Genomic DNA, 22,542 nt, shown 5'->3' with positions numbered 1-22,542 from the left:
AATACAAGACTTTTGGCGTTTTTAGTTTTTTTATTGCAGTCAGATTTTCAGTTTCACCGCATGAGGAAAAAATGGTCCCCACAATGTTGCATTTCACATGACCCACACATGCACATTTAATGACCTGCAGTCATCTGCTCCCCCCCCCCCCCACCCACTTTCCCTGTCCCTGTTTTTATGCCTTTCTTCCCTCCTCGGCCTGGTCCCATGATCGCCCCTCATGTGACAGCAATGCGCGCCCCTGAAACACCCCCCCTCCCCACCCCAGCAAAACACGTGGGGGCCCCATGCTGGACAACTTCTGCAAAAAGGCAGTTCCTCTGTGGGGCGACTCTTCCCCTCTCTGTGTCAGAGGGGGGCTCGGACATACTTCTCTCCGGCCCGGTGTGGGATTTTGTTAATTACAGTGAATTTGCAAACGGGGAGAATCAATCTCGCTCAATCTCAAATGAAAGTCAGTTCTGTAAAGCCCATTCAGCAGAATTTCGTTGATATATACATCGTTTTGTAAAGTTAGCTTAATTTTAAATTATATAAATAGAAATGTATTACGAGCAGGGATTGGTGGAGGGTTACCCTGCCTGTCGGTGGGAAAAATAGCAGAGGGGAGCTGCTGTTTGACCTTTTGAGATGCTAAACCTGAGTGGCTTCAGTGAAACATTCAGCCCTTTGGATGGAAGTGACAGATTTATAGTAAGTAGGTTAAAATGAAAAATACAACTGCCCCTCTACACAGCACAGTCAAATAATGTGGCATAGTCCCCCCCCCCATCCTCCAGAAAATGCATTTGCTGGTAGCATCAACAATTAGCAAAGGTAAATGATTGTATCACATTAACAATGGCACAATTAAGGTTCACCGTGATCCTTAGAGGGAAGTGTGTTTGTGTGGGGGTGGGTGATGGGGGGGTAAAACAGCTGTTGCTGTTTGTTTATGCAGCCCAGCAACATGTAAGCAGCCCCCCCCCCCCACGCCCCCCGGTGCCAAGCAGCCCCAGTTCCCGCTTGATCTTTGAAGGTTGCTGCTGTTTGAGCAGTCCTTGCTATGTCCCTGTCTGAGACCATCTGTCTCCCCAGGAATGTGGGGAGAGTCAGCACACCCCTGCAGTTGTCAGCCTAGGTTGGCTTTTTCTGGGGGGGGGGCAGGGGACTCTCCGCGCTGAGGGATCTTTTGTGTCTCCTAGCTGTTTAGTAAGACCGCCTTCCTCCCGCCCCGTCCGCACGAACCACGGCGTGTCCCGTCTGCCGTCGCTGCGGCCGCTGCGGCCGCTGCCCCAGTGTCACTGTCACAGGGTCTCCTTCGCATTGCAAATGCGCTGCCATGTTTACCTTTGAACAGGAAAGCGGGACCCGGCCCACATTCCGTGTTCTGCGTCTGCTAAAGAGTCGTTTGAAGCTGCGCTGCTCTGCGGATTTGCTATCCAATTAAGGAATGCCTGATTCACCTAACTGTACCGTGTTTTATATATAATTATGTTTATTTTACGTGGGCTAGTACTTGGTGGGGAAGGCTTATAAAATAATAAGAATTACATCCTGGTGATTACCCCAGATTAATGAAAGTAGACCAGACCTGTTTCTAATGAGGGAAAACTTTGAAAAAAAAGGGGCCTTTTATTATTTTGTTTCTGCCTGCCAAATTCTAAAGGCATGAGTCCTTGATTTTTCAGCCAGGGAATTAAAAGGTATGTGATTCATTCTGTTATCAGAGACTCACTTCCAATCTTTGGTGCTGGAAGTAGAGCGGCAAGATGGTCCATGGCAGCCCGTGCCATTTGGCTCACGCTAGGCGGACCGATTGTGATTATTCACGGAACTCTTCCCCCCGAAAATGTTTGTGTAGAGCTCACGTAAATGCCGTTTCCTCCGCAGCACCAACTGCTGAACCCCGGAGCTGGCAACCGCAAGTTCAAATGCACAGAATGCGGCAAGGCCTTCAAATACAAACACCATCTGAAGGAGCACCTGCGGATCCACAGCGGTGGGTAGCCAGGGGCCCTTTCGCACTCTCTCTGAATATTCATTACCTAGTTCTGAGATTGTTCGACTTCAGAGAACTTACCGGAATCAATGGGCAATTTTATTCCTCCTGCTGTCAGTGAATGACGGCCTTTCTTAGGACTCTGCCTGCCAGTCGCTTGCTGGTTCAGCCGGATGAATGCTTTAAGAGGCCAAACAATAGAGGAAAGATTATTTATTATTAATGCGAAACGTTTCAGAATAGTGACAAATGTGTCCCTGTACTGGATGAGGGGCTGTAAGATGGATGGATGAATGGACGGGTGTTGTTTTCTCTGTGTTGCGGTGGAGGATTGGATGTCTCGGTTTGTGACGCTTTCTCGGTCCCTCTGGCAGGCGAGAAGCCATACGAGTGCCCCAACTGCAAGAAGCGCTTCTCCCACTCCGGCTCCTATAGCTCCCACATCAGCAGCAAGAAGTGCATCGGGCTCATCGCCGTCAACGGGCGCGTGCGTGGCGGCAGCGGCGTCAAGCCGGGCTCCTCCCCTACGTCGGCGTCTTCCTCGCCCACCAACTCGGCCATCACGCAGCTGCGGCACAAGCTGGAAAACGGCAAGCCGCTGGGACTCCCTGATCCGGCGGCCCACATGAACATCAAGACCGAGCCGCTCGACTTCAATGACTACAAGCTGATGCTGGCCTCCCACGGCTTTGGCGGCCCAGGCCCCTTTCTCAATGGCGGGATGGGCAACGGGAGCCCTTTGGGCCTCCACGCCTCAGCTCAGAGCCCCATGCAGCACTTGGGAATGGGGATAGACTCACAACTGCTTGGCTATCCTTCCATCGGGAACAACATGAGCGAGGTGCAGAAGGTCCTCCAGATTGTAGACAACACTGTGTGCAGGCAAAAGATGGACTGTAAGCCAGAGGAGATCTCCAAGCTGAAGGCCTACATGAAGGAGCTTGGCGTTCAAGTCGAGGAGCAGAAGCAGGGTTTGTCGTCCGCGGCGGGCCAACAGGTCGGTCTCCCTGTCGTTAGCCACAATGGCGCCACTAAAAGTATCATCGACTACACGCTAGAAAAGGTGAATGAAGCCAAAGCTTGCCTACAGAGCTTGACCACGGACTCAAAGAGACAAATTAGCAATATCAAAAAGGAGAAGTTGAATCACATGGCAGAGTTAGGTACCGAGGACAGGATGCATGAGAACAACACCGTGTTCACATCTTTCTCCTGCCAGTACTGCAAGGAAACCTTCCCCGGGCCGATTCCCTTGCACCAACACGAGAGATACCTGTGCAAAATGAACGAGGAAATCAAAGCGGTCCTACAGCCTAACGAAAACCTCGCACCCAGCAAGCCTGGCACATTTGTGGAGAAGCATGCCATGCTGCTGTCCTCCATGCTTTCTGATAAGGGTGTGACGAGCCCCATCCACCCCTACAAGGACCACATGTCTGTGCTCAAAGCATACTTCGCCATGAACATGGAGCCCAACTCGGAGGAGCTGCTCAAGATCTCCATAGCGGTGGGCCTCCCTCAGGAATTCGTGAAGGAATGGTTCGAGCAGCGGAAAGTCTACCAGTACAGCAACTCCAGAACCCCACCACTGGAGCGGAACAGTGGGGAGGTGGTGCTGGCTGCCACCAACCACACCCCTGCCAAAGACCCAATGGCGGCTCGGTCCCCGGTGTCCCTGGTGAAGCCGGCCGAGCGTATCACGTCTCCCGCCATAGCTGAGCTCCACAATAGCATCAACAGCTGCGATACCCCCCTCAGGCTTTCGAAAACCGCCCAGTTTGCTGGTGGCAAGCCATCGGGCGAGAAATTGGACCACTCAAGGAGCAACACTCCTTCGCCGCTAAACCTCTCTTCCACGTCTTCAAAAAACTCCCACAGCAGCTCGTACACTCCAAACAGCTTCACCTCTGAGGACCTTCAGGCTGAGCCATTGGACCTGTCCTTGCCAAAACTGATGAAGGAACCTAAAGGCGTGGTGACGGCAAGGAGCCGGCTGAAACTCGCCAGTGTCAGCAATGACCACCACCGCCTTCCCACCCCACGTGAGCACTTGGACGAGCCTTTGAACTTAGTGTATCTCAAGAAGGAATTTTCCGGCTCCAACAATAGCAGTCTCGACAAAAGCACTAGCCCCTTGTTCAGCATCAACCCCTTCAGTGCCAAGCCGCTGTATACGTCGCTGCCCCCGCAGAGTGCATTTCCCCCGGCCACTTTCATGCCCCCGATGCAGGCCAGCATCCCGGGCCTGAGGCCGTACCCGGGGCTGGATCAGATGAGCTTCCTGCCGCATATGGCCTACACATATGCGGCCGGCGCCGCGACGTTTGCCGAAATGCAGCAAAGGAGGAAATACCAACGGAAACCCGGTTTCCAGGTAAATGAGACACTGGCCCCGTGAAGCTTGCTAGAGGATTTTTGGGGGGTTGCCGACGCGGTTCCCAAGTGCTGCTGGGCCCCATGCCAGGACATGAACCCATCTCGCTGGCATCTTCTCTCACCCCCACCCCCAAGTCAGGCTGCACCCTGTCTGTGTGTCTGTCTCTGCCGGCCCAGACTCCCATCCAAGTCACATTCTCAGGTGTTGATTAGCGAGGGCGACGACGTCGCATCAAAAAACATGGCGGGGTGGGGGGGTTGGGGAGTCCAGCGGACCCCCCGCGAAATGCTCTTCACCTCCCCTCCTTCCCTCTCTGCTTTTTACCAAACGAGAGAAAATCCAAAATGAGTCTGAGCGCACGGATTAATAATGCAGCCGCCCGGCGTTCATTACCGCCGAATGCTGAAGGCTGTTTAACATAGGGGGAACCATTTTGATAAAAAGTATTAATAATGTTTCCTATTCTAAGTTATTAAATTAGATTTTAAAAATACAGCTACGGGCATTTAGCGCAAATTGATTGCGGGACGATAGCACCCCGTTCTTAAGAGCGGCTTGGAGGGGTACGTAGGGGCAGCACCGAGGTCACAGCCTGAGCCTCTAATGAGGGCGGCTCCTCTCGCTCCTTTATTTCAGTCTTTTAACACACCTCTTGATTTAGTCATTACGAGCTGGAAATCAGGAGACTGGAAAGCGGTGTGCCTGGCGCAGGCTGCCTCTTATTATTACCATCCCCTAATGTAATAATATTTTTCGCCGTTAATTTAAGTTAGCCTATCGGGTTAATCTACCCTGTGAACGAAAGATCACATAAATATGGAATTAACGGTCTTTCGTGTATAAAATTGAAGCAAATCCGTAAGCAAATAAATGGGAGGCGTAGACAATAGTGATATGTTATTGGCGAGATCTGGATAAGGAAGTGTGTGTGTGTGTTTGTGTGTGTGGATTTTGTTTGAGAATGAATAATGTTTAATGGTGATGGAGTAACTGTATGTGAAAAGTCTCTCAAAGTACGATACTTTTCTCACTGTCCATGTCTGTAATGGCATCGGTTAATTATTTGCGATGCTGAAAATATCTGTACTTAATGTCATTGCCGTGGCCACTTAGAAGTGAACACCCTGCTTTTCACACACTCCCGGACAGCAGGGGCACAAATGGAGTGAAGAAACGCTCGGTTCAGCCTCGGAACGAAACAGGCACGGGGTGCCGGCCGGGATGGGGGCAGGGGGCGGTGGTCAGGGGTGGTGGCTATATTTAGGTGGCAGGTGTGGATTGAAAAAATGTGGTTATTTTATAGGGGGAGCTGCTGGACGGCACAGCAGATTATATGTCAGGCCTGGATGACATGACAGACTCTGACTCCTGTCTGTCCCGGAAGAAGATTAAGAAGACAGAAAGTGGTATGTACGCGTGTGACTTGTGCGACAAAACATTCCAGAAGAGCAGTTCCCTCCTAAGACACAAATATGAGCACACAGGTATATATACTGTTCCAGACACTCTTTTACCCCGTGCCTCCTTCATGTTTTGTGTTACTAAACCCTTCCGTTGGTTTGTTTTTTTTTTTACTTATCTCCTCTGTTCTCCCTCAGTTGTACGTCTTAGCTGTAGTTCGAAACCTTAACCGGTTTCTCTCCCATGGACAGAGATAAGCAAATTCTTTTTTTTTTGTTCCCTGGAAGTGTCCGACGCGATTCAAGGCTGCCGTGTTTATTTTCCTGGCTGTAAATGACTCTAACCTTGATTTCCCCCAGCTCGACAGGGAATGATATGCTAATGGCCGCCTGCACTCTTGTTAAGTGCGCGTGTCTGAGTGCGTAGGTGCAGGGCGACTGGTGTCATGCCGGCGAGCCCCTGCCGTCTCGCGCTCCGGTTTCCTTTTACCGGCGCGGTTTGTTTATTAGTGGTGATGGTGGGGTGGGCAGGGGGGGTGATCTCGGGGGAGTTTGCCCGTTGCCCGGAAACAAATCATCCAATATGGAGGAGCGGCCGGTGTTTGGCCGGCATGTACCCGGTAATGGCGTGGTCGGCCCACCAGCCCCTCGCTGCACGGCGCTCTTTCACCGCGTTGCATCATCCCCCGCGCGCATTCCTGCGCCGCCCGCCATAGCCGCCAGCCGGGAGGAATGCGCCGCCTTGGCTATTTTTGAAGCAGCGGGAGCGAAGGGATGCCTGCAAGCGGCCCCGGCTATGGGCGGCGCCACAGGCATCCGGGTTTCCTTACCACCAGATGTGCCCGGGCTCGGCACGGCCGGAGCACCCCTCACGTGCCTCGCTGTATTTCCGGATGTGCTGAGTAGTGATTCTGTTGGGGGGGCGGAGGGTCAGCAGGCCCTGCCCCCAGGTATGTGGCATAGGCAGCGCTGAGGCGGAAGGGCATTTGTGCAGAGTTAATTTGGAGGACTGATGTCATGAAGCCGCAGTCCGTCAGGGTGGCCCGCCTTGCTGTGCCGGTGCTTGGCATAGTGCTCTTATCACCTGATATAACTGGTTATCATGACCTGTTAGCAGGAAGTCCCAGAATAGTGATTTTTTTTTCTCTTCATCTTCTCCATCAGGACCTCAGTGGCCCTGTCACCTAACTTCATTGTGTGCCCGTTAATTCGTTGCTCCTTTGGTTTGTTTTTGTCACGTTTTCCTGCAGCCCGCCACCCAGGCTGCCCTGTTCCTGCCCGCTCAGGGCGTCAGGGGGCCTTGGCGAGCGAGCGTACCTGAGTGCAGCCACAGTGTTCCCCTGCCCCCTCGTGTGTGATCTTTCATTTTACTCACAGTGCGCCATTAACTTGTGTGTCGCCCCCTACAGTTTAGTCTGGAGCTTTTTCGTTTATGCTGCTGTTATTCCTGCTTCTTCTTTCATTCGGTTCGTAATCATTTCCATTTCTGCATTTCGCGTTTCTGTGTTTGTGTTCTGTCCGTTCCGCTCCTCTTCCTCCTTAACGTGATTGATTTGTGAGAAACGTCGTGAGCCGGGTGAGTGGGCTGCTCTGACGGGGCTCCCCCCGTGTCCCCCTCCCCACCCCCCCCCTCCTGCTCTCCCTGCAGGTAAACGGCCCCACCAGTGCCAGATCTGCAAGAAGGCCTTCAAGCACAAGCACCACCTGATCGAGCACTCACGGCTGCACTCGGGCGAGAAGCCCTACCAGTGCGACAAGTGCGGCAAGCGCTTCTCGCACTCGGGCTCCTACTCGCAGCACATGAACCACCGTTACTCCTACTGCAAGCGGGAGGCAGAGGAGCGCGAGGCGGCCGAGAGGGAGGCGCGGGAGAAGGGCCACCTGGAAGCCACAGAGCTGCTGATGAATCGGGCGTACCTGCAGGGCATGGCACCGCAGGGTTACCCCGACCTGGAGGAGCGAGGCGCCATCTTGAGGGACGGCGTGGAGGGCGTCATGAGAGAGCGGCAGGAGCAAGTCGAAGGGACGTACGCGAAGAGGGGCGGGCGGGATGATGAGGAGGAGTTTGAAGAGGAGGAGAGTGAGAACAAGAGCGTAGACACGGACCGGGACACACTGCGGAGCGAGGAGGAGAACGGAGATCACTCCATGGACGACAGTTCGGTAGATGGCAAGACGGAAACCAAATCGGATCACGAGGACAACATGGAAGATGGCATGTAAGGAAACCACTGCATCCGGAAGCGTCCAGTGCTTCCGCTGTTTTGTTTCCCCAGTAGAGTCGTTAATGCGCTTGATTTCACGACACACTGCTGTGTTCGAGCTGTACATGCACGTGCCTGAGGACTCTGGGGGGCTTGTTTGGATGGACTCAAGGGGGGGTGGGAATGGGAGGGGGGTGCTGTGAACCTTACAGAGACGTTGACTCAAAGTTCGAGTTGCGGGGGGGGTGGGGGGTGTCTATGAAGCTGCATTATGCAAAAAAAATAATAATTATTATTATTATTATGAAATAAATGGAATACATTTTAAAAGTATTGTACAGTATTAAAAGGCCTAAAAGTTGTGTGGTGCTAACATTCTAAAAACCCCAGTGTTTCATAGTATTTATAGCACAAACTAGTACCTTGTAAAAATTGCACTCCGCTTCTGTAATCACTACAAAAATAATAAAAATTATCGCCTATGTATATTTATACAGTGTTTAAAATAAGCCGTAGTCTGCGCACTACCCGCCATCAGTATTATTACTTATCTGTCACTTCATGTGTTCTGCCATCCTAGTTTCAGGCCCAACTAACCACACAGTTTTAGGCCCTCTGATTTTCTCGACATGAAGCAACTTACCTGATACCTGTGTGATTTTTAAGATGTCGAAGTCTTAACGGACCCCATATGTGAGGGTGTGAAGGTCAGACATGATGAAGGAGAGAGCCTTTGTAAGGTCTTTGTTTGTTTTTTGATAAGAAAAAGCCTTATATGCAAACTTTTAATATGTGTGTTTCTGTAAGTGCCATCCTTGTACAGTGTAAGGCAGGGGACTGGGTTAACCCCGTACCAGCTTCAGTATTTAAAAGAAAATAGCTCACCTTGGTCTTTGACGCCTCCACCTCAGTATTAAGAAACTAGGCAGCAGTTCCTTAGTTTACATTTGTTTGTGCAATTTCCTGTTTTGTTTTCCATTAACAGTTGTCAGTATTACACCAAACATTTTTTTTTCAACAACAAAAATTGCATTCATTTTATTTTTAGGTTGAATAACATTTTATTTATGTGGCTCATTTTATATTTCCTAATTTTATTTATTTCATACTGTAGTGTACAGTATTATAGTTCTTCAATATATAGATATATTTTAGTAAAAAGGAACATGACGTTGATCATTGGGGCAAATTTTACGTAAAGAGAGCATTTATTGTGTTTTGAAACATTTAATTGTGAACTGCAAATTTTCAATTTTATTATTTTTAATTGTTCTGTTTCTTTTATTTTTCCAGTTACTGGAAATTCCAAATTTGGGAACTTTTGATACAATATTGTGAAAACACTGTATTTTCAACTGAAAAAAAAAATTCCACTTTCTTCATCTTGTTTTTTTTTAGGTAATCAATGAAAGGGGACTGTTAAAATACAATGTATGATATACCATGACAGAAAAATCTTTCCTGAAATGTCTTTGTAAAAGTATTATTGAATTTTTAATTTGTAATTTCTCTCGGAAATGACCATGCTCGAATAAAGGTAGCCAAATTAAAAAAAAACAATGTTTACCCCCTGTAATCTCTGTTCATGTTCTCATAAAGTATTATTCATTCTCCTTTCTACATAAATCATATTTCTTAGTATTCATACCATTTTTGTTGTGAATTCAGGCACCCAAAGGAAGGTTTACAATAATGTGTTAGGTTATCGTGTGTTGTAATCACCTATTAAAATTCACTTTCAGCAATCACTATGCAATTGTTCTTGCAAAAAAAAAAAAAAAAAAAAAAAACATTAATGAATTTCAAATTGAAGGAATCACTTGTTACAAAATCACAATAGAATCACATACACAGATTACAATTAATACCTTTATAAATGCAGTCCTCGGTTCTGTATAGATCGAGAATGGTTTAATATTAAAATGTTGCATTTCATTATAGAACTATATTTTGCCTGCTAAATACAGCTGTTCCATTTTTTTTTTTTTTATCAGCTTACTGGGAATACACAACAAGAATATCAGTTACATTTCAAAGCCGGTGCAGATTCCCAGGACATCATTTTAAAAAACTAGAGGTGTATTCAGTATTCTTCCAAGGAGGGTTGTTACAATATGTGAAGTCATACAAATTTGTGAGAGACTTTTGTGACAGAAAACAGCACAACTGCAGCGTTCAGTAAAATTCATCCATTAATTGTCAGGTGAACACAGTGCAGTGTTTTAATCAGAACGATTGGGTCTTTATGTTTAAGCAAAGCGGAGCTGCGTCACAGCGAACGCGCAGCGATCAGGGGGTTGCCGGCATCTCTCACCATGCCGCTTAGCGTATTCACATTTTTATATCGATCCAGCAGCTTTTCGAAAGTTCACCGGAGTCATTTCCTACTTCTGCAGATGAACAGAGAGCGAATGTACATCTCACTTAGACCACATTTATAATTGTGCTGGTGTGTGGAGGGTGATGGGGCCACCATGTTCGCACAGCCCTGACCCACAGATCTGAAATGCAGAAGCGACGGAATGAAAGAAGCCGTGCAAATACAGTGAATAACAAAGCAGTGTGAGCAGAGGTGTGATAAGAGCAAGTCCGCAGTGCAGTTCACACTGGAGGTCAGTGCAGCAGACAGTTGGAGGTAGGCCCTTCTCCCACTCTCCATGCCTAAATTAGCTCTTACGTATACATATATATATATATATATATATATATATATATATATATACTTCATTGTTTCGATGATGATAATGAGACATATTTTTTAATTCTACATATATGCATGTATAGCATACAGCCAGTGGAGCCACACAGCATTCCATCTGCATACATACACATTCAGACCACACTAATAATGAGATATACGCATGCGAACAGCATATACAAAACATACCAAGAGTTCTGTTAATATTAATTCCCTGCAATCTTTTACATGATGACAATAATAAAAATGAATAGTATCGATGACTAATCACACTGATGGCTTCTGCTCCCTGTAATAGCATGTTTATATTAAGTGCCATTCTCTTTTGCATATGTTGTCTTCCACTATTATGGTCATTTTTAATATTTATTATTATTATTAGATTCATAATACAACCATATTATTATTGTAATTATTATTATTATTGTAATTCTTCTTATTATTATTATAATAGGATGTTTTTTGCCATTGTTCCTTGATGTTTCCGGCCTGCATTTTCATGGAAACTTTGACAAAGTTCGCTGGGCTTTTGCAGGGTTCGCTGTGCCACCAGGGCGCCTACATGTTATCGTGTGGCAGTTTTTCTTGGCCGGGCCGCCCGTGTGCTTGGAAAGCCTCACCAGGGTGACTCATCTCTGGCTTTTTCTGTGGGCTCAGGTTGCATGGAGGACCTGTGCATTGTCACTGAGGGTCAAAACTGCTTCCACAAAGATCTCCAATATTTGAATATGACTTAATATTGGCACTGGTTCTTCCTGAGCCCGCTGGAGCTGCCGACTGGGCAATATCCTGCCTTTGGCACATTGCTGTCGTCACTTTGGCATGAGAACACCCTGACGTCCATCATGGCCGACATCATAGCTCATGCCTTAGAAAGTGAAGAGTAAATATCCAAAACTCACTCAGTCCCCAGGATGTTTTCAAGAAAATTTCTGTGGACTTAGTTGGTTTTGGAAATATAACGAAAGGTCTTCATTGAATTAAATGACTGAGTGAGTTTTGGTTCCCAATACTGAATGCTGAGGAAACCTGACTTTAGGTCACCGGCGATCTCATCTCACAAACAGCAAAAAAAGTGGACTGAGTGAGCTTCTGCTCTTAATATACACTTATTAAATGCAAACAGCCGAAAATATCTTTGGGTTAATCCTTAAATTATTTAACAAGACGAGTCATGTAAATTGTATGCAGTGCTGTTAACAGAGACGACTACAAAATCAGCAGAAGTGTGTATAATCTAAAAGAGGAATCACCAAATGTTCCAGATTCTCTTTAACACCCGGCGACAGTTTCTGGTAATGCTTCATTTGTCCGTCTCTATAGAGGAAAGGGCGGGGGGCTGAGGGGGGGCTGACTTCTGACCTTATTAAATCATATACATATCCCCATATGCTCCCCATATTATCCGCGGGGCAGGCGGAGGGCGTCCCCATTAAGGAAGCGCAGACTTGGCACCCATTGAGAGAAAATTCAATGACAGGCGAGAAGAGCACAAGTGACCAGCAGGGACGAGGCAACCGGAGCGTCAGAGAAGCAGCCAGCTGTTGGGTCTGGCCGTAGCGGAGAGGGGGCTGGAGCAGGTGGTATACCGCCATGCCAACGGTGTCTTAAGGAAGAAAGATAAAAAAAAAGATGCATCAGAGCAACAGAAGTTACTCGAAATACGCTCATCTCCCCTGCTCACTGTTAACCAAAGAACCACTCACCAAGTTCACAGACCAGACTTTCTATTGGGAAGGTCTTCAAAGTTCAGTATTAGTTTTTAAAAACAGGTAAACTTCTAAAGACATTAGTTAATCGTTTCTGTTTTTTTGTCCTTTATAATTAAAATCTGCATGTATTTTATTCGTCTTTCCTAAAAAGATTTTTCTATTATTATTTTTACAAAAAAGAAATTGTTATTGCGTATAACCGAGTTGTAGTTTTTTTTTCTTGTATATCAATTTGAACAGCTACTATCCGATTTGAAACGTATTTTTAACTTGCAAAAAAATAAATAACAAAAATCCTCCGCTTAGATGTGCCTTCGTTGTTATAAAGGTTTTAATTATAATCCTTTCTTTGAAGTCTGCCGTCTTTGACTTCAGCTAAATTGGCATCAGTTGCAGATAACCAACTGGTCTACGAACTGTTTCTGATTTTCTCAAGAGCATCGCATCAGTCCCACGACTTAATTAATTAAGCAACATCATTGCAGGGAAACAAAAGTGATGTATACCTCCTGGTAATTATGATCGCTTAAAGTCGGCATAGTAAATGTGTTAGATGTGTGTTTTTTATTATTATCATTATTTTATAAGGACATAATGCACGTTTCGGGATGCGCTCTTGTTCTCTTGGTGTGTGCAGGCTGATACGGGACAGCAATGGCATGTCACCCCTTCGCGCAGGTCTCAGCGCCTGGGAGCGCCTGATGAATACAGCAGGTGCAAGGCGGAGAGCAGGCGAGCAGCAAAAGGCACAAAGACAACAATACTCCCCAAATCTAAGGGGGTTAGCCTTGTGTGGGAAGGGGTCTGCAGAGCTTTTTTCTCTTCTCCTTCTTGCTTTTATTTATTTTAATTTGATGCAGTCTTAGCGCTTGAAGGTGCACAGCAGATAAGGCGGGATAAGAACAGCTTGTTTCACAGAAGAAATCCCCAGTAGCGTTGGACACTCAAAAGCCTCCCAGTTATGCCCCAGTGTGTCTTGGCTCTTTCATATTTCACCTAAACAACTTTTTTTTTCCTTCCTAAGCATTACTAATGGAATGGCAATAAAAATCAACATGAGTACAATAATGCAATTCTTATAGTTCATGAAGTAAAGCATATCGATAATATTTATCATAGTGATGCACTTCTGTTACTGTCAAGCCCGATCACACACATAGATTTTAAAACGAGCCTTTGTTCCCCCCCCGAACGCGTGCTACAGTTCTGCCGCGCACCCTCCGCTCGAGCTGTACTCGAGCCCAAGCCGCGTGACACGCAGGGTGTACGTCATCACGCAGCGTCGCCTCGCGTCGCGAGCGCCCACGTTCGGGGAGAGGTGAGTCCCTTCCGCGAGCTGCCGTCTGCTGAGGAGCGCGCCTTGTCCAGCGTGTTGTGCCTCTGTTGCCGGCGCCTCTATTTTGTTTTATACTGTTTTATTTAAAGTAATTCAAGTAGTATCTTAGTATAAGGCAAAAAGAAAAAAATAAACTTAAATGGATTTGGTGGAGCAGCGATAGACTAGCTTTCAATTTGTCAAGTAGCATTTCGTCTGTTTTATAAACGAAAGGCATAATACCATTTATGTGTGACTAATACATCAGATTCTTTATTGTTTTACATATGCCTTTATTCGTGTGGGAAGCCCGCTGCAAAAGGAAACCGAAACATTTCTACTATCCATCTCTGGCATCGCACATGGCTCGTTAGTATCTTTAGACGACTGTAAAGCTTTTCTGTCATTAGTTATTGTTTGTATTCTGTACAAGTAGATAGATGCATACGGAGGAGTAAACAGCCTGTATCTAGCATGGGTCTTCGTTATTTTTATTTCAGAAGCAAAACGTGGATGCAACGTACATACAATCGCCAGAGTTAGCAGCGTAAAAACCGTGAAAGATACCGAGTACGTGTTTCTGAATTAAATCATGTTACATTTACTCCCTGCAACCGCAGATCTGCACGTTTTCTGCATGGTTGTATATGTGGTGTGGGGTCTAACGTGTGCGTATCTTGGCAGAGGTAGTGTCACTGTCCCGTTCACCTGCGGCATTGCACGCCCCGATCCGGTGTATGCATTCCGACAGGTGTGTACTACCTTCATTTGTAGCGTCACACATCCAGATCAGTCGTCTGTTCTACAACGCACTCATGCAGAAAGGCATGACAGTTTAACTGGCACATGATGACTATGTCAGCCATTTCACTTTTAGTGGATAAAAATAAGTTCTCTCACCCTCTCCCTGCCCTGTCAAAGCAGAAAGTGGATGACAGCAGAAGGAGGTTAAATTCTTCTCTGTCCTTGTACGGTCTTTGCATTTAGTGGTTTTTCCATTATGTGCATGTTTGCTTGTGTTCCATGTACCTTGCTGCTGTATGCACATGAATTTCCCCCTGCGATCAATGAAGTTTTATCATCTCTTAAAACACTAAATAAAGCCTTACTGGTGAAAAGTTGTTGGTGATGTATAATAAGCCACCATTCCATAGGCTCGGCCTAGACTTCCTCTTATCATCGAGTATAACCATATTCTACAACATATTCTAACAAGACACACCTGTAAACACCATGGTGGGCAGTTGTAATGAAAACCATGTCTAGGCCCCATGTTTGGCACCTAACTCAGTTGTAGTTACCTACCTAATACCTTGATTTAGTGTAAAAATGATTTTGACAGCATCAGCCAGCATTAGTTCATAGATGTATGGAATGTAAAGGGCCATATTGCTTGGGAGTTATTTGCAGGGGGTGGGGCTGATGCATGCCAAATGCTCATTTTTTAACTGGAATACTATATGCTGAAGGAGTTTAGTTGAGATAGTTATATTTTCAGCATTTATAGTTCAGATATGCTTCTTTCAACTGTATAAATTTCATTCCTATCACTAACTATCTACACAGTCAACCATGCCCCCGAAGTAGGGGGTTCGGTGGGGGGTTTCTCACCTGTGACCATTTTCAGGTGGCAATATATCAAAGAATAAATGATTATTTAGAATGAATTTGCATCTGCTTACAGTATCTTCCTCAAATAACAAAAATATAGAAGAATATTGGATGTAGGTGTGGTGGTGACCCCACAGCTTGGGGTCAGAATCCGAAAAAAGTGTCTGGGGTTGAACTAAAAACTGATTTTTGCAGGTGCATAACTTTGAAGTGCTTCCCCATAGCTTAATTTTATCCAGATTCTGAAAGAGCAGGGAAAAGTATGCCAAGTGAGTTTTTTCAGCTCTCTAGCATGCTTAGAAATTAAGATAAGGTCTCCTAAAAACCCTTACAAATGACATGCGCAATTCGCGAGTGCACCCAAACGAGGGGCGAGTGCGAGGGGCGTGGCACCCAAATTTGAAGGGGCCATAACTTTGGACTGCATCAGAATTTTTCAATAAAACCTGGGGAATTTTCAGTGTTCTCTATAAGGATCAAAACACAAAGTTTTCATCAAAATCAGGAATGATACCCAAGGAGCCCCTGGTTGATTTGGTACCCTACCCAGGTGCTGAGAGGTTTAATTGTGAAGCCCAAACTGATGTTACAGGCTCACTGGGTGGTTTGGGCTGGGTCAAAACATTGCACAAATGCATTTACATTACCTGCATTGCAGCACGGCAGCATGGCAGACGCTCTGGCTCTTCACAAGTGGGCCGCTTCTGGATGGGTGTTCAGTGCTCACCCCCCCCCCTTTATGCTGCCATTTTTTAGGGTACTCAGTATTCATCTCTGGGGGAGGTTAATTCACCTGCAGACCAGAAAAGGTGTGGCCCCAGCCGTTTGAATTAACATGCGGCCTTCACGGAAACGAGCCTGTGCTGTAGAATATTCCAGATGTGATTAAGGCAGAAATCAGCCCAGGAAACAAGATGGCAGTTTTTCAATAAGCGTGTTCATGAATCTGTTCTGTGTAGGTCACAAGGGTGGCGATGGTCCCTGGTGATACTTCCTAGGAGGGCATTTCTGGGCAGCCCTTTGGAGAGGGTGCCACCTTGGTTACTCAGGACTTTGTTAATAGTACTTCTTTGTGTATTGACTGCCAACAGAATTTGTGATTTTTATGAATGGAGAAAGACTTCTTTGACTTGCAGTTCGGTGATGCATTCTTGTAAAATTTCAGTGAAAGTCAGAATGGCTACTTGGATGGTTAAAAAATATTTAGGAAAATTCCAGAGAGGCAGCAAAACAGTTAAGTGCAGCCACTGTGGTCATGTAGCACGTGCCTTTTGATATTACTCGAGAATCTATTCACATTTTTAGTATTCCTGTTTTTTTCCACAATTTAGAATTTTAACCATAATTTTAAGTGTTATAAATATTTATGATGCCGTCATTGCCAACTTTTGGCTTTCATATAAAACTAAAAATGATGTGTAAATTGTCCAAAAGGTCTTTGTGTTTGCATATTGATTTGAATATTAAGTTTCAGATAGTTTTTTGCTGAACCTTGCTTTGAGAGACACAGCAGACACTGGTAAATATGTAAAGGATTTTTGCGTGTGGAGCAGACCAGAAACGCAGTGGGAAAAGTATGTGTCGCATTTGTTTGGGCCAAATTCCGTCATTACAGCCATGGCATTGTTACAAATGCAATCATCGCACTGTCAGACCTCTCCGTAGAAACACATGTATGTATATTCTACAGGGATTAATCTTAACGGTGAAAGTTAATTATATGGAGTGTAATTTAGAGGGAGAAAAGTTCATGAACTGCGAATTTTACTTAAGGTGTCTTTTAATGTAAAATGTAATTATGCAACAGATGACAGTATCAGGAGAGACATAAAAGGAGGAACAAATAAGATGTAAAATGTGCATTTATCTCTGTGCGCTGGACGCTGGGCTGCAGGATGTCTCACTCAGTTTATAAGCATGAAAAGGGAGCGCTGTGGAAAAGCAGCTTCGGGAATGACCCTGTGTAACCCCGCTTGACCCTTTGTGACCTGTCGTGACCCCATGTGGCGGACTTGGGCCTGCTGCAAGCCTCCTGATCGCACAACTAAAGCACCACATGGAAGAGTTTGACAAACAGGAGACGCACCGCATATGGGGTATTGCTGGCGTGATCTTTTATATGCTGCTCGACCTGGTCGCCGGGTGTGGGATTGGCCCGGTAAGAAGGTCCTGCCAGTCACTTAGGGCTGGCCATCGACAGTTCCGTTGCTGATCTGACTGTGATGCGGTGAGGCGAGCTGTTTCGTCTGCCAGTGCCTGTTGTGGATGGGGCCTATTGTTTCACCGCGGTTGTGGAGTTACTTTCACCATTCATTACCGTAACAAATGGGTAGCTGTGGCAGATCACTGTGGCACCCCCCCTTGACTGGGGGCAGTCATCATCTCATTCTGATGGAGAAGCTTCCAGACCGGGGCTTTTGCCTTCGTAAAATAGCTCCTCACACTCCTGTTTTTCTCAGCTTCAGAAAGACCTTCAGCAAGTCATGTGCGGTTTTAGTTATGTGCATTGGCCCCTGCCGGATTAATGCCCATTCCAGCTCTCATAATTAATCAGGTTTTTTTTTTTTTTTTTAATGATCAGCTTTAATATAAAACAAATACTTGTGAAGTATGATGGCACTTGACTTGCTCAATTAACAGAGTCAGTTCTCAGTCATTCCACTGCTTTGAAACCTTAATCTGGAGAAATTTCAAGTCCCCCCTCCCCTCCTAATATGAGATCAAAGGCTTTTCAGGGCAGTATCACTCTCTGTGTGTTACGTGAAGCCAGTGGAAATAGCTTTGTTAAAGCGTTAATGTTCTCACACAAAAAGGTGCTTTTCAGGGCTACGCTAACCAGCTCATCCTCTGCCTGAATGGTATGCCAGCTGATTTGCATGTCATTTCACACGGCTAGGCCCCGTTGATGCTATTTTTTGCATCCAGTGCAGTACTTTTAAAATTAGCTTTAAAATCTGTATTAGGCTTTACAGTGCATGCACTTAATGTTGGCTTTTTCTGTAAAACATGTAGCATTAGAATTCCTATTAATTTTTCAGAGAAGCAATTTCACAGAAAACACAAAAATTTGAAATACTCTGTGATGAATTTTGCTGTATGTTAGTCATTTTTGAGCATCACAATGCATTTTTTAGATTTCTGATAAATATGCCAAGGTATATTTTGTTTTTCTTTGGATGAGTATTTGTTCCTTTTCTAGTTAATATGCTTGATAAAACTGAGGTTTGGATGGCACATATCATGTCATGTGATAAACTAAATGACTACATGATAGTTCTGGGACTGGTAACTTTCTATGATTTTTTTTGACATTTGTGGTACTTTGTCCTCTTGGGAGACTGCTTACTTGCTTACTGTTACATTTTAGTCATTGCCATTCAGTTTAATCATAACGGAAGAAATGTTCACTTTGTCTTGCGGCTAATAGATAAAATCAATGGTGGTGGGGGTTGTATCAAAAAACTGACAAGTCGGAAAGATTTTACGACTGCATTACTTAGTAAATAGGCTGATGGTGTACCCTGGGTCGCAGCTCTTAGACCGCTGGTATTGGTGGGGCAGGATTTCTGTTAAGCCATCGTGCAGAAACAAATTGGAGGGCACCCACGGAGCTCATGTCACCGAAGGCTTTTGTGAAAGCTGACATCATGCTTCACATTAAAGCATTTCTACATCCAGGCTGCATTTTCACTTTGAATATCAGTTTCCATTTGATTGGTGCGTGGGAAATATTTTCCCCATGAATTGCATGATAACGCTCAGGCATGCATTCACACATGCGTTTATGGAGTGTGTGCTGCAGGTGTACTTCAGCTTTAACCTTCACTGTTTATGCACCCATGCGGGTCACAGACATCATTCCAGAAAATGACATACAGTACTGGCACCTTAGCTGGCAGAGGGACCTGCAGAAAGCTGATCAGACTGAAGGGAAAATACCCAAAATGGCCTGAAGTGAAGGAAGCCAGATGGCCCTGATTGGAGTAATAACTTTGTTAGGGTTTAAAGAGGGCCAGCCCGCTGTGAGAGCCGCGGGGACCCACATCAGGAGCTCACAATTTCGTTTGGATTTTTCTCTCTCACTCTGCTCACGTCCTTTTCTGAAGTTCCACGTGCTGCATCTGGACGTTTTGTGACATCCTGTCTTGCCAGTGACTTTTAATAAATGGAAACGACACATTTGCTAGGCCTTAGCTTTTTCATATGGATGCTAGTTTCCTCTGACCTGAGCACCCTTTCTGAGGGATAGTTTCTGTGCTGACAAGCTAAAATAAACCATTACAAAGACTAGTAAATAAAAAGATAACCATCCTCTATGTGCCATTCCCCATGCTTGCACAGGAAGGTCTGTATTCTGGTTGTTTGGGCCTGTTTTAACCTGACAGTGTTAAGCCTGACAGTGGCTGTGGGTGTGGCACTTGGCTTCTGCTGTGGGTACGGACCCTCTCCACCTGACTTCGGTCCTGGCAGGCTCGGCCAGATCTGCCACGTCTGTGTGTGGGACAGCAGCCACGTGACGAGGCCACACCGCTGTCAATTTCCCCATCTGCCCTCCTCGGAAATGCATGCTGGGAAGCTTTTGTTCGTGTGGCGTTTGGTAATCCCAGAAATGCATTTCTGCTGTGGGCGAATACATTTGCACTGTTTAGGTGATATCGGCCGTTCGCTTAAATGTTTGTCTGTAAGATGCTAGCAAACACATCCATCATTATGTTCGCTGCAGGAACATCACCTGCAATTGGATTTAACACCATGTGTTCCACAAGTATCATCCTGAATACATATCGCCCTGTTTCAAGGCAGGTTGGTACGATTGACACAGGTGGGCTGGCTGTAGAGAAGCAAACATTTCTAATAACTCCTGCCACACAGGAAGTCCACAGCCCACCCACCCACCATGTGCTCGGCTCATCATTAGGCCCCTTCAGTACCCCCCTTAAGTAGAATCTGAGGTACGATGATGTATCGTAGTTCTCTGGGGAGGGGGGCGGGTGGTATTCCTTTAAAGCCTTCGACGGGAGCAGTCTTGTCACATGAGAAAGACTTGCCAGGAGATGTCTTGTTACATGTCGAAGACTCACTTAGAGTGGTTCTGTCATGCAAGCAAGGCACTCTGGGAGCATTTCTGATACATGAGGAAGACTCTCTGGGAGCAATCCTGATACACGAGGAAGACTCTCTGGAAGTGGACCTGATAAATGAGGAAGACTCTCTGGAAGTGGTCCTGATACACGAGGAAGACTCTCTGGGAGCGGTCCTGATACGTGAGGAAGACTCTCTGGAAGCGATCCTGATACACGAGGAAGACTCTCTGGAAGCGGTCCTAATACACGAGGAAGACTCTCTGGAAGCGGTCCTGATACACGAGGAAGACTCTCTGGAAGCGGTCCTGATACACGAGGAAGATTCTCTGGAAGCGGTCCTGATACGGGAGGAAGACTCTCTGGAAGCGATCCTGATACACGAGGAAGACTCTCTGGAAGCGGTCCTGATACGTGAGGAAGACTCTCTGGAAGCGATCCTGATACGTGAGGAAGACTCTCTGGGAGCGGTCCTGATACGTGAGGAAGACTCTCTGGGAGTGGTCCTGATACGTGAGGAAGACTCTCTGGGAGTGGTCCTGATACGTGAGGAAGACTCTCTGGAAGCGGTCCTGATACGTGAGGAAGACTCTCTGGAAGCGGTCCTGATACACGAGGAAGACTCTCTGGAAGCGATCCTGATACACGAGGAAGACTCTCTGGAAGCGATCCTGATACGTGAGGAAGACTCTCTGGGAGCAGTCCTGATACGTGAGGAAGACTCTCTGGAAGTGGTCCTGATACGTGAGGAAGACTCTCTGGAAGTGGTCCTGATACGTGAGGAAGACTCTCTGGAAGTGGTCCTGATATGTGAGGAAGACTCTCTGGAAGTGGTCCTGGTACGTGAGGAAGACTCTCTTGAAGTGGTCCTGATGTGTGAGGAAGACTCTCTTGAAGTGGTCCTGATGCGTGAGGAAGACTCTCCGGAAGCGGTCCTGATACGTGAGGAAGACTCTTTGGAAGCGATCCTGATACATGAGGAAGACTCTTTGGAAGCGATCCTGATACATGAGGAAGACTTGCTAGGAGCTGTCCTGTTATGCAAAGAAGACTCCGGGAGTGATCCTGCTACGTAAGAAAGACTCTCTGGGAGCGGTCCTGATACGTGAGGAAGACTCTCTGGGAGTGGTCCTGTTACGTGATCAGTAGTGGTCCTGTCGTGAGGAAGACCTGCTGGGACTGATGGATGAGGATGCATAAGTATGACTTGGTGGAATCTGTCCTGTCATGTGAGGAAGACTCACTGAAAGCAGTTCTGTCATGTGAGGAAGATTTGCTGTGAGTGGTCCTGTTTTGTGAGGAAGACTCGCCAAAAACTGTCTTGTTACATGTGGAGACTTAATGTGTGGCTCTCTCCTCTTACATGAGTGGATTTAAAATCACTTTCAGCTTTACAAGTTCTAATATAAAAAACCCTCTTTTTCTGATTTGCCCACCTTAATTTATTCAAGTGAGATTTATATGAAGTGTAATTAAAAAAAAAAAAAAAAAAGTTTGATTCCAAAGGTTCAAAATAAAGTGAAATTGAATGGAGTTAGATTTCAAATACAATGCATAAGAAAAACATTTTAAAAAAACACAATAATCGCAATTTGTGAATATGAATATAATTGCAAATCTGATATCTCTCCAGCTTTAGTTTCAAGTGTGTAAATATAAACTTAATCAAAATGGAAACGCTTTGGGTTTTTCGTGTTTTTCCTTGCCTCCGCTCTGGAGTCGAATCCCGCAAGAGCCCGGCAATTCTGTGGAGCGCAAACACCTTTCAGCAAATGGCTTATTCTGGAAGTCATGGCTAAGGCCACAGTCCGTGTCTGTCCTCAGCAAACGTGGGGGCCGTTAATTAGCCCCTGGGCTGTGTTGCACCACTGCTTGCCTGTAGGGGGCGATGGGAGCGAGAAATCAAATTAGCTTTGATCAACATTCTGAAAGAGACATATGTCGTATGGGGCAGAAGCAGCAATGTTTACACTCTCTCAAACCATGTATTTGCATGGGCCCCCGAGATTTGGGGCCCTCTGTTGGCCACAGACAGTCATAACACTTTTGGGGCCCAAAGTGACTTTTTGATTAGGGCCCCAGAAGAAGCATGATGTCTGTGTCTGTTCCAACTGAAGGGGCCGGTGCCTTGTCATGGGGGCCCCTACATGCCTGACTGGTGCG

General features: G+C 46.1%; 2 protein-coding genes across 4 annotated transcripts in view; both read left to right on the top strand.

Annotated features, from left to right (window-relative positions):
- The window catches only part of LOC125724504 (zinc finger E-box-binding homeobox 2-like), a 59,537-nt gene extending 51,404 nt beyond the window's left edge, over positions 1–8,133 (top strand). The window contains 4 exon segments of the mRNA XM_049001231.1: positions 1,873–1,981; positions 2,356–4,355; positions 5,662–5,842; positions 7,407–8,133. Of these exon segments, the coding sequence (XP_048857188.1) occupies positions 1,873–1,981; positions 2,356–4,355; positions 5,662–5,842; positions 7,407–7,981 (2,865 nt within the window). The 3' untranslated portion in view covers positions 7,982–8,133.
- A 5,440-nt stretch (positions 8,134–13,573) lies between these two features.
- Positions 13,574–22,542, top strand: part of gtdc1 (glycosyltransferase-like domain containing 1) — a 57,253-nt gene continuing 48,284 nt past the window's right edge. Inside the window, exon 1 of one of the 3 annotated variants that reach the window (XM_049001279.1) lies at positions 13,574–13,690. The gene's annotated coding sequence lies outside the window, so the exon portion shown is untranslated. The other 2 variants (XM_049001278.1, XM_049001280.1) reach the window with 2 other exon arrangements.

The sequence above is a fragment of the Brienomyrus brachyistius genome, unplaced genomic scaffold, assembly GCF_023856365.1.
Source record: "Brienomyrus brachyistius isolate T26 unplaced genomic scaffold, BBRACH_0.4 scaffold57, whole genome shotgun sequence".
Lineage (NCBI taxonomy): Eukaryota > Metazoa > Chordata > Actinopteri > Osteoglossiformes > Mormyridae > Brienomyrus > Brienomyrus brachyistius.
This window is presented reverse-complemented; position numbering and strand designations above follow the sequence as displayed.